General features: G+C 42.2%; 1 protein-coding gene across 2 annotated transcripts in view; it reads left to right on the top strand.

Annotated features, from left to right (window-relative positions):
* Positions 1-12,891, top strand: part of CWC22 (CWC22 spliceosome associated protein) — a 96,531-nt gene that overhangs the window by 72,338 nt on the left and 11,302 nt on the right. The window contains exons 12-16 of one of the 2 annotated variants that reach the window (XM_032957253.2): positions 254-331; positions 963-1,115; positions 10,766-10,893; positions 11,795-11,896; positions 12,227-12,486. In XM_032957253.2, coding sequence (XP_032813144.2) covers positions 254-331; positions 963-1,115; positions 10,766-10,893; positions 11,795-11,896; positions 12,227-12,486 — 721 coding nt within the window. Of the gene's footprint in view, positions 1-253; positions 332-962; positions 1,116-10,765; positions 10,898-11,794; positions 11,897-12,226; positions 12,487-12,891 lie in introns of those variants that run through there. The other variant, XM_032957254.2, reaches the window with a different exon arrangement.

Below are 12,891 nucleotides of genomic sequence, written 5' to 3'. Positions count from 1 at the left end.
AGGCTATGTAATTTGTGGTTCTGAGAAATGCGTTTAAAAAAAAAAAGAGGAATTTGTTGCAGAAAATAACTTTGTGTCCTACACTTGACATTTTGAATGGGTGCGTGTCTATGGTATGTGACTGTGAGCATGGCACTGTGAAGGCACAGTGTATACAACGCTGTTCCAAACGGTTATTCGCTGGCAATTCGATTTGACGTCTGTGAATGCTGATGAAAGTTGTTTTTGTTACTCTCTTAATCTGTGGCTGCAGAAGGAGTTATGCAACATGATTCTGGACTGCTGCGCTCAACAGAGGACATACGAAAAGTTTTTTGGGCTTCTGGCAGGTGTAAGGGATACATCTACACTCCTTTTGTTCCATCTTAATTGCATACAGCACAGTTTCCATTGCAAAATGTAGTTATTTTATTGTCTTAATTGGCTCTCATTTAGTTACAGAGTTTTGTCTGTCGTAATAAAAACAAATTGCTGGTGTCATTGGAAGCATGCTGGACTTTAAATATAAGGGTCACCGGTTCGATCTACCCTGCACACCAGTTGAAACAGTGGGCAGGTATTTTAAATTTTTCTGCCTTTGTCCACGGAGCAAAATAAATAGATACACCACATTCAGTTAATCGGCAGGTCTTATGTGGTGGGATAAAGTGTAGGAACTCTCCCTCCCCTTCCAGGAGGTTTGGCCACCAAGGAAGAGTAGGCCAAAATACCCTTTAGAGGGCCTATCCATAGTTCCCTTAAGTGGAGGCCCTTGTGCCAGCAGTGGCATGAGCAAACGATTGCAGGGCTGCAACTTTTTACCTTTTACGACCTCATAACAATTATAAACATTTTTTTCCGTAGTTTTTTTTTCCATGAAACTTAATCCAATCCGAATATTTTGTTCTAAAGAAGGCGTTTTACCTTTTCCTTTTAATTGCGCTTTACCCCTCACGTAATTGTCACGCATTTCTTGGTTTCAGAGATTTTCCCTTCTGAAGAAGGAGTACATGGAGAGCTACGAGGCTTTGTTCAGGGAGCAGTACGAGGCGATCCACCGGCTGGAGACGAATAAACTCCGCAACGTGGCCAAGCTCTTTGCCCACCTGCTGTTCACCGACTCCATACCGTGGAGCGTAAGTGCCTTGCCGAACTTATTAGCAGTCCGGGGGCAGCCAGCGATTGCGATGCCACTTTTGTTATTTGTCGGACAGATTGGGTATGTGCTCCGTAATCAAGCCAACATCTGCTATTGTGCGCTGAGACTTAATGTTTTGGCGGGGAGTTCACGAGCTTATACAGTATAGAGTATGCACTTTAAAAGGCTACGTTGCACAGTAAAAAAAAAACTTGAAAACAAGTGTATGAAAGTCCCCGTGGCTAAAGTCAGATCTGACAATTAAGCCCATAGGAGGTCGCATTGTGTTAAAGAAAAGAAGCACTTTTTGAGTGAGATTTGTTGCATAGGTTGTTACTCAATCTAGCCAGTGCAGTCGCTGGAACATCAGCAAATGCTTTATTGCTTTATGGGGTTTCACAATTTTCAAATGCATTGGAAGCAGCAGCCTGGTTAACAGAGATGCACATATGCATGCTAGGGATGGACAACATTTTGAGTGCATTATGTGGCCTACATTCAGTATTTGTTATAAGTGTCATCGTGTAAAACAAATCCTAGTTAATGTTATTCACCGATTTCAACAGAGTACGCTGATAAATCTTATCAATAGAACAGGCTAAGTATACTTCTGTAATCATTTACTCAATATAAACTGCTCTAAATCAAGAGCCAAAGATATAAAAAGCTGCTTAATTTAATTCCTAATGGGGAACGACAAAGCTTAGTAATTAAATAAGTTTCAACAATGTTATTTCTTTTAAAATCATGTTAGGTGGCATAGAAAATAAATATTTACGAATGTAAATGCCATATTGAAAAAGGCTATAAATACACCAATACTTTACAAGAGTTATTCAGTAATAATAATTTAAATTCACTGGGTCTTAACTTCTTTCTCCAAATAAGACAGCTTCATTGTCTGCTATATTACTCGCCATTACATTTAAATTATTATATCTACTCTCCTAATGTCTCCTTTGAAATGTCCATAATTCTATGACTGAGCATGAGAACCAGGTTTTAAAGAGCAGAGGTGTTATTGAGTGTTTTGGTCAATGTTGATTTTAAAAAATCTAAGATATTTTTGGTATGTACTCAGTAAGATTGTATTGATGTAAGTAGTACATGTACCATGTTAGCTAATTGATCAATTGCGTGTATTGAACTTTAAATGGCCTGGCATAGAATTCATGAAATTTAAGGTTGATTGAAAAGTGGATTACTATCAAGGATAATATCAGTATATTAAAATCTATGAGTGTCAAACAGTTTTCAGCGTTTGAAATATCACACATCTTGGTACATTTACTACTTTCATAAAATGTTACTGAGTACATACCAAAAATATCTTAGATTTTTTAAAATCAACATTGACCAAAACACTCAATAACACCTCTGCTCTTTAAAACCTGGTTCTCATGCTCAGTCATAGAATTATGGACATTTCAAAGGAGACATTAGGAGAGTAGATGTAATTTAAATGTAATGGCGAGTAATATAGCAGACAATGAAGCTGTCTTATTTGGAGAAAGAAGTTAAGACCCAGTGAATTTAAATTATTATTACTGAATAACTCTTGTAAAGTATTGGTGTATTTATAGCCTTTTTCAATATGGCATTTACATTCGTAAATATTTTTTTTCTATGCCACCTAACATGATTTTAAAAGAAATAACATATTGTTGAAACTTAATTAATTACTAAGCTTTGTCGTTCACCATTAGGAATTAAATTAAGCAGCTTTTTATATCGTTGGCTCTTGATTTAGAGCAGTTTATATTGAGTAAATTATTACAGAAGTATACTAAGCCTGTTCTATTGATAAGATTTCAATAATTGTGTTATTTACATTCCCTACAGGTAACACTCTTGCACAGATACATTGTAAAGCGTCAAAGAATAACAAAAACATTATTCAGCCTTCCCACATGGGACCGCTAAGGAGCAATTGATCCATTCAGCCCTCCTACGGGAACGTACATTTTCGAGGATAGATCGCTAAGCCCCGCCCCGTTCTGCAACTGATGGAGCGTCCCGCGATTGAGTTTATTTTTCAAGCGGTTGGGAAACAACGCAACGAAAGACTGGTCGACGGACATTCGGAGAAGCTCAAATGCATGGGGAGGGAATCACGAGTCCCTCGAGAAAGTGGGAAACTGGCAGTTGCCTAGAAAAGCTAGTCGCAAGGTGTGTACGGATTTGTCCTGCGTATCGGTGTGGATCCGTGCAGTGTGGCGGCAGTGCATTGGTCGGTGACGAGGCCTATTTCAGAGTGGACGCGAAAGATCCCCGTGGCATCGTTGCTAGGAGTAGGCCGTTGTGTGCCGGCATCAGGGTTCAAATTTTGTAATTTTCGACCATGTCGTATGACTCAAGTTGGACAATACATAGCAATCATATAGCCGCCTACTGGCAAACTAATGCGCCCCCCCCTCGGTCATTCTTCATTCTTGAAAATGAGACTGTCTAGGACTATATCTTGAGTTGTCACCTGGTTTAAAAAAAATAAACTTGAAAAGTGGAGTTCGGCTCAAGAGCAACCACCAGGTGCCACAGTCACTGCGGGAGGTGAGGGGTCATCACCCATGCTTCGCACTGATGAGCCGCGGTTTTGTTAGGTATGCATTCCCCTGACTTCTTTTGTCACTCCTGGCTGCGCTAATTTAACGGCCCTGCCTTCCAATTAGGAGCTGTTGCATGTGATGATTTATTTTAGCCTTCCATTAGTGATAGCACTCGAATAGACCTGTGTGGGTTTATTGCTTGTTAGTAAACCTACGGGTTTGTTTTTATCTCACTGAAAGGGTTGCTGTAAAGGCCCGAATTGAAATATTTCTTTACAGCTGGAAAACATGAAAGGGTGCTCTTAATACGGTGGCATATATTATAAGTGAAATGGAGGCCATAAAGCTAGGAGAAGTGGGCTTCTTTTGAGATAAAAGACTGTGGTATTCCTTAGAGACTCAATTTAACCTAAATTCAACAGTTTTTTTTTTACATATTGAACCTGTTAAATTAAGCAGAACAATATTGAGAAGGGATTTTTTTTAATGAGCAGGTGCTAAATCATGTTTTGTTGCTGCACACGGAGGACGATCACATTACTCAATTGTGCACACACTCACAACATGGCTGCCGCAAGCAACACAGTGCAGTCAACATGCACATCATACATGCATACCACACGTGGAGATGACACATGCACATCATACGTGCAGATGACACATGCACAGCACAGATGCACATGACACGTGAACAGCATACATGCATGTGACAGATGCACGGCACACGTGGAGATGACATGCACAGCACAGGTGCAGATGACTCATGCGCTTAATAGATACAGATGACACATGAACAGCACACATGCAGATGACATATGCACATGACACATGCACAGCACACATGCAGATGACACATGCACATCACACATGCAGATGACACATGCACTTAATACATGCAGATGACAGATGCACGGCACACATGCAGATGACATGCAAAAAGCACAGGTGCAGATGACGCATGCACTGAATAGATACAGATGACACATGCACATCACACATGCAGATGACACATGCACTTCATACATGCAGATGACAGATGCACGGCACACATGCAGATAACACGCAAACTGCATATGTGCAGATGACGTGAAAAACACACGTGCACTGTCCACATTTACAGATGACTCAGATATATTAAATACATAGGCAGTAAATATACCTTTCTTTATTCGACAGTTGTTGAAATTTATAGAAGAAAATTATCCATATATTTAATAGTATTTGTAATAATATCAAAATACATTTCTTGATTCACTATTACTAGTAAAACAAGCTTTATTCATTATTACATACAGGGTAATGCATACGTAAACAGGTTATTGTTACATTGATACCGTATCTGGGATGAAATAACTCCATAAAATATATTCGACTATGTGAGCATATGTGCACATTAACTTTCTTGAACTTCAAACGGCACACCGAGAGTAAACCAATCATCGACGCTTTTCAAAAATACGAGTGACCGTTTGAAATTTTTTATGAATATAAATGTGACCGCATTTCAATTCCGTACAAAATGAGGAGGACATATGCATTGAGGTAATTCAAATGGCAGTTATTTTTTTATGTATTCCATTTATTTTTTTAGACAGGGAGAGAATGAAGAGTAGAAGGGGCTACTGGCAAGGGAGGGCAGGAAAACGGTCAGTTTAACACGTAGGCTTTCGCGACCATTATCATCCATAATAGAGGTTTTTTTTGGGTGAGATGGTGTTGCACATAACAATTCATTATCTGTGGTGACCATTCAATTTCACAATATATGTACATTATGGTGAATGTCGTATTTATCATACCTGCTTGGATTACATCTACCAATTACATACATTTAAAAATAAATTGATGTGTTCGTGCACGATTCAATGGCATGTGTTGTGAGCTTAAAAAAAAAGATTTAAATCAATCCATCATCACCATTCGTTGTCACGTCTATTGTAAAGGTGCAATGAAAACTCTTCAATGAAGAGAAGATGTTCACTATCGACTTGAGCAGGTGAAGGATCTCGGCAGTTTGGACAACCAGTAGGAAGGAAATTCCAGACAGCAGTGACAACACGAGAGAAGAAGTGACCCTCCCTATCACCAAAGGTTGACTGGGGATTTTTTGGCAGAAGATTGCTGGAGCAGAGAGGAAAGTGGAGGTCAATAGAGAGTCAGATGAGAAGGGATACGAAGGTTTGGGGGCGGATCAGTGGAGCATGAACGTTGCGAGGGCATTCTTAGAGTGAAGGGATCTTAGGATCAAGGGGATGTGGCCTTGTTTACTGATGCAGGTGAGGAGTCTTGCAAAGGCATTCTGGGGCAATTGGAGTTTGGAGGTGAAGGATTTTTGGGAGGCCGTAAAGCACAGCATTATATTAGTCCAGTCAAAGATACGAAGGCGTAGATACGGGTTTCGGCAGAAGATAGTGCGAGACAGTGTTTGATGCAGGAGGTATTGTGTTTTGCAGGAAAGAGAGTAGTCCTGCAGAGTTGAGAAATGTGGGAGGGGAATAATGGCTCAGGATCATTGCCTCCAAATGTTCAGGCACTTTGCCAGCTTCATGGCAAAGTTTAAGAGAAACACACTTCAGCTGTTATGGTTATTGAGCTTGGACCTCTTGCTTATGAGGAGGACTCCTTTAGGTATTGCCAATGTTTAGCTAGAGTAAGTTTCAACCATAATCAGGAGATTCAGCAGCGTCAAAGCAAAGTGCGAGGGTCGACGTTGTAATGGGGTCTATGGTTGTAAGAGTGTCGTCAGCATAGAAATTGCTTGTGAACGTTGAAGGTTGGAGGTGATTTCTTTCTTTGTAGGTGGTAAATTGAGAGGCGGAACAGACTTAGGGTGGAACCTTGTGGAATACTGTAGCAAAAAATACTATATGGCTTGCATGGAAACATAGTAGGACCTGAATAAGAAGTACAGTGTAAGTGAACTGAATAGGAGGAATTTTCTGAAAATTCGTACATACTTTTAAAGGCAGTGAAAAAGCGTATAGTGGGTGCTGTCAAAAGCAGTTGAGGTCTAAGAGAACAAGGAGGGATTGAGATCTGCAGTTCGATAAGAGGTGGACATAATTTTCCATGCTCAGGTTGGCAGTCTCAGCCACAGTGCCCTTTTTAGTGGCATATGTTTTTTTTATTAAGTGACGTCTTTAAAATCACAATAGCCTGGTCACCTGAGATTGATTCCTGACCATGGCTAACATCAGTGGCGAGTGATATCTAAACCGCTCCTGGCCTCGCCCTCCCAGTCTCCTTTCACCAACGTGGCGAAATGTGGCTGACATGTGCATGGGGCTTTTATGCAGCAGTGGATTGACAGAGGGCTGATACAATTTTGGTGCATATTTTCATTCACAATTGCGGTGTATAGCGTACTCTTCTAAAGGTATTGATACTTTGTCCTGGTGATGAATGAGTTTGCCCTGGAACATGGGCATTCCAATTCACAATTAACACGACGTTTATGGAAACGATTGACGTGTTTTACGCGAGGCATTACTGCAGCCTGCTATCGGCTGAGCATTACAGTCACTTGCAAAATAACATATTCGGTGAGGAACTACTTAAATGACATGACATGCTTGTTAAAACAGAGAACATTTTATTCAGTAGATTAATTTACACGTAATATATCATTGGTGAACTAATTGTGTGGTTTGTCCCCTATTTTATTAAATCCCTCAATCCGCTATTTACTCTTACCGTTTTCTATTCGTTAAATGTAGGCAGAACATAAGTAATATATGTAAAGCAGACAGCATTGTCAATATTTTTTTTTATGAAACTGTTGCAAAACACTCGGGCATCATAATTGATCATTAGCACCTAAGAGACTTTGAGTAGGTAGACGATACAGGTTTGTTAGCTAGGATCTTGACTTTGGGGCATTGCACATTTTGGCATTTAGGTACTAAGGCTCAACAATGTAGTGGGTGAGCTTTACATAAACAAAGTTGCCAGTGGTTCATGTACCTTTGTATGTACATATGTTGAACTTCTTTCGCACCGTACATAGCCAACCATGCTCATCGGAGGTGCAGGGTAAAGACAACAAACAAAACACAGCTCTAAATGAAATAAGATTTTTAAAGTGCATCGCTCCAGTGGCTTCCTAATATCGGATGGAAGAGCGTTCCAGACGGACGCAGAAGCGCACCTGAAAGCGCGCGATGCGGTGACCGTCTTTCGTTCAGTGGCCGGCCAAAAGCCGCTGTGAATATGACCGGAGTTCAAGAGATGGTTTATGCTCCTCGACGAGATCAGCAGGGTATTGTGGTTCATTTGTGGCAATAATTGTTTGTGTCACGAGTACGACCTTATAACGTATTCAGTTGGCAACTTGAAGCCACTGCAGCTTGGCGAGCACTGGATGGACATGGACGAATCTTGCAGTACCCGTCGCGGCAAGCGCCAGAGAATATTGTACACGCTGCAGCTTGCTAATGTTTTTGCCGGATGTCCCGTAGAGTAGTGAGTTGCATTAATTGAGCCTTGTCGATACTTTGCTAGATGCCACCCGTATTGGCTATGTCACGACTCAACAGTGGTCAAATGTGTCCGAGGGCTCTGATATGAAAATTGCATATCAGGGCTATTCACAGGTGTCAGGAGAAAGTGAAACATGTGATGGTAAAAAGAAGACTATATTGAGCTCGTAATGTGCATTAACCCAGCATGTGGTGGGAAGGAGATCAACAGGCATATTATATTAGTACGGCAGGTTATTGATGTAGCATATACACTTTCTAAAGAATAGAGATCTCGGCTTGAGTGATAAGACATGGACGTGTGCGTTTGGAGTAATGGGTTTCCTCTTGTGTGTGGGGGGGAGAGATGTGTGGATTTAACAAGCGGACAAGAGGGAAATGCTTTTCACCTTTGAACACAGTGCATGAAGGGGGGGGGGGGAATGCTTAAAATGTCATGGCAAGAATCGTGGTAAGCAACTGGAAAGTTAAATATAGGACATGGCACAAAAGAATTGAGATAGTGTCATAAAGAGCAGTTTGAATCACTTGTGCGTTGCTGAGACTGGTGTTGGAGTGTGGCTCCCGTGGTTCTGCAATCAAGAAGACCTGAAGCCAGATTGTGAGATACGACAAAAGCAGTTATAAGAGGTCCGATGGAGGCTTTGCAACTGCTTTCAAAAATATCAGAATGAAAGAAGCAATGTGTTTGACCCCCCGTGACCTTCGGGCGCTGCAGTGACAAGATGTTATATCCCTCGCCTGGTATACAGGAGGTTGTGGGTTCGATCCCGACCTTGGCGCCTGTATATTTGGAGTTTGCGTGTCCTTCCTGTGGCCGCGTGGATTTTTCCACCGGTTTTTTTCCTCCATGTTTAGAAAAATGTGTTTAGATTATTTGGCTGCGAAACATTTCTGCATGATAAACCACTCAGTGTCGCTATCATTTTAGCCAGGTCGCTTCTGGAAAAGAGCTATTTTAGCTCAGTGGGCCTTAGCTGGCAAAATAACATAAAAAGTAAGTTTTTGATCTTGACCAAAGCTTTTTTCCTCGTTCATACATCCACGTGAACTTTGCCTCACATGCTCGCTCGCTTGCTGGTTATGCTTGCGATACCTTCTCATTTCCCCCCTACCTTTGATAATTAAATGTAAAACTTCTTAAATATTTTTTTCCCCGACGCTAAATGGAATTTCATTAAAATTGACTGCTCTCTTTGTTAATTTAAAACAAGGTTAATAGAAATAACTCGTTTTATACTCGCGGAAGTTTGATGGAGAAAGGCTCTCCTTGAGAAATGTCGGCTTTGATCTTTGCAATTTATTTTTTTAGTAAGCATTACAATACCCACACTTAGACAATTGTTGCCTTTGTTACAAGACTATGAATATTTTTTCAGTGTTGGCAATTATTTCGATGGGTTGTAATTGTCAGCAGGGTTATTGAATCCTTGGGGGGATCTTTGTTTACTTGGGTGACTCCCTTTGGTTTTGTCACCAGCAGCAAACGGATATGATGCGCTTTCAGATGCCTTTCTGCGCTATGAACTTTTACATCTCGATTGAAAAGCTCATTTCTTTACAACTGCTTTTGTATTCTTGGTTCTTTCGAACATAGATGGACTCATATTCTTGGTTCTTTCGGTAAAGTCACGTTGTTTCCCTTCAACGTGACTTTACCGAAAGAACCAAGAATATGAATCACTGCAGTCACGAAAGCTTTAAATCAAAGTAGATGGACTCGTCCGTCTGAACAAACTGCCAAATCGTTTTCCGTGGTGCTAACGTAAAAAAGAACCACCACTTTTTTTCAATTTTTCTTGCTGTGGTTTTCACACCTGATTGTGATTGCTTGTGTTGCAGTCGAAACGTCGTGATAATTTTATTGTTTTATATTTTTATTATTTTATTGTTTCACTTCTACGTGACTTTACCGAAAGAACCAAGAATATGAATCCCTGCAGTCACGAAAGCTTTAAATCTAAATTTAACTGCTTTTGTGTTTAGTTTGTTGTCCTTTCCCCGCACCTCCGATTAGCACAGTTGGCTACGTGTGGTGCGAAAGAAGTTCAACAATTATACATGCACGTGGCGGTGGGGAAAAGTGTTGGTACCATTATATTTTCTCACTAGGGATGGGAAATCCGATTACCTAAGTTATCAATTACTCGACTAATCTGATGACAGGAAAATAATTGGGGGGAAAAGTCTCACTTCTGTTCCCATACCGTGCCACTGGATGGGAGGAAATGGACTGGTCTTGTTGATGTTATCAGTATCATCTGTATCACGCTGGGCATGGCTGTTTGACAGGAGGCTCGATGTTGTCCGGCAGCACCTGGGCAATCGACCACAAAAAAAAGTTAATGGTAATTTTTTTGTATATTCATTAACTTAATCGGCTAATCATCCAAACTAACGTAACATATCCGGCGAGTAAAGAGTAGGCCAAACTATCCTCAATGTAAAGGCTCCGTGCCTACACTTGTACAAGTGCTCTGTCCAAATGACCGCTGGCAATGTCAACGGCAGTGGATAGACAAATGGCTGCTGCTGTTGATGACAATGATAGTTGACTGAACCAGTAACATTTTGTTTTGATGGCGGGTTTATCAACCCATTTCTCTTCGTCCGTTTTCCTGCAGGTGCTGGAGTCTGTGGTTCTCAGTGAAGACACCACCACATCCTCGAGCCGTATTTTTGTCAAGATCCTTTTTCAAGAGCTTTGCGAATACATGGGACTTCCACGCCTCAACACGCGCTTAAAGGACGAGTGAGTGATCACTGCGCTTGATATATGAACTGCAGTATGAAAGTACTAGACCAGTAAATCCTGTTCATAGACAGTCGATGCGTAGTTCACTTTGGCTGTGACAAGTACTCTGCCTTGGGTTTCACAGCTTCACATGTGCAATCCATTTACACCGTAAAAATTTGCTGTAAAGGCCGACCGAAATTCGGTTTCGGTTCCGAAAGTTGGCAAATGGCCTCTTTCGGCATACTTTCGGTTTCGGCCAAAAGTCAATTTTTCACTTTCGGGCTGGTTTCGGTTTTGGCCGAAACCAGAAATTCAGTTTCGGTCACCCTCTAATTTTCTGTATACTGTGCAGTATATTAATTAGTGTTGCCACGTGTTAACTTGTAATGGGATTGAAAATTTAACGCGGTAAATGTCTGTATTTAACCGAAGCTACCGTCGTGAGCCACTCCTGGGTACAGCTGTGCTGTGAAGTCGTGGGGTATTTCGGTCTTTGCTTCTGTTGATGCTTGTCGATTTAAATTGAGCGTGATTGCACACTGAATTGATTCCTTGTAGCTACTCTCTATATATATAAATTTCCACAGGACAAAAAATATATCTTGACACACTAATATACAGCTTGCTTGTATTGCACAGCAAAATTCATAATAAATATAACGTTTTTTTTTAAATATTCAACCAATAAACAGTGCCAATTTTTACACTCTTAAAAAAAACCAACCCAAGTATCATGTAAAACTGTAAGATGTAAAAACGTGTTTTCATTTAGGTGCAACACTTGGGTAAACTAAAAGGTGGGGGGGGGAGCAATTTTACAATCGGCGCGTATTGATTAGGCGCGCGTGTTGTATTGGTTTGTTGTACTTTCGTCCGAACTGCGTTTAATGGATTGCGACCTCTCATTTCCCCACAGAACACTGCAGCCGTTCTTTGAAGGGCTCTTTCCACGGGACAACCCACGCAACACCAGATTCGCCATCAATTTCTTCACCTCCATTGGGCTCGGGGGTCTCACGTAGGTCCTTTTGAATTTCGCACCTCCCGCTTTGACCTCCGGGTGCGCGCGTGGTTGCGAGGTTGCCAAGCCGCCTCGCGCCGCCCGGCCCCATTTAGTAATGTGGCGCGTCCAGCTGGCTTGCGCTGAACGTTGGGAGGCAGAAAATTGGCTTAATAGATCACATCGCTACGTGCGGAATGTTTGCTTCGGCGTGGCGAGCAAAATTGAGAACGGCGAGAATTTTCTGCCCGCTCTTCTTGGGAATGAATATCGATCGGTGTTGCCTTCGAAGTGTTTCATTCACTGCGCAGACATTGAGTCGTGTTTATTTCGATGCGTTTCTTACAGCGACGAGCTGCGCGACCATTTGAAAATCGCCCCCAAGCTGATCATGGCCCAGCGCCAGGAGGTCGAGTCCGACACCTCGTCCTCTTCATCCTCGTCATCCTCGGACGAGACGGACGACACAGACGACGATTCTGACTCGTCCTCTGACGACGACGTCGACTCGTCTTCGGGCTCGGGCAGTTCCGGCAGCAGCGAGAGCACCGGCTCGGCGGACTCTTCCAGCGAAGAGGAAAGCAGCAGCAGCAGCAGCAGTGACTCAGGTGCAGAGAGCGGAACCGGCCACGGCTTAACCCTTTCCCGTTCCCAGACGTCGCGCAAGTTGCAGGGTGGGTGGGTCCCGTTCGCCGCTGAATCTCTGAACACACAAAGCGGTTCAGGGTTAATCTTATTTCTAGAGGCGCGGAAGCGCCGTTGTTGTTAAAAGACGTTGTCACTCGCCGCGAAGAACCGTAGCGACACGACTGCCACACTCTACGATGGCTGGCGCCAAAACTGTGCCACCACGCCCCCCCTCCCGCGTGCCGTTTTACTTCCGATTTCCGTTCGGATTCGGTTCCGTCATCAGAACGTAATCGTAAAGAACAACAACTGATGACGTACACGTACGTCGTTGCAACGCGAAAGGGTTAAAACATCGCACTTTCATTGCCACACGTGCCCCCCCC

This window comes from Petromyzon marinus, chromosome 19 (assembly GCF_048934315.1).
Source record: "Petromyzon marinus isolate PM22_M1 ecotype Great Lakes invasive population chromosome 19, UKy_Petmar_22M1.pri1.0, whole genome shotgun sequence".
Lineage (NCBI taxonomy): Eukaryota > Metazoa > Chordata > Hyperoartia > Petromyzontiformes > Petromyzontidae > Petromyzon > Petromyzon marinus.
The sequence above is the reverse complement of the archived record's forward strand: the minus strand, read 5'-3'. Positions and strand labels throughout refer to the sequence as shown.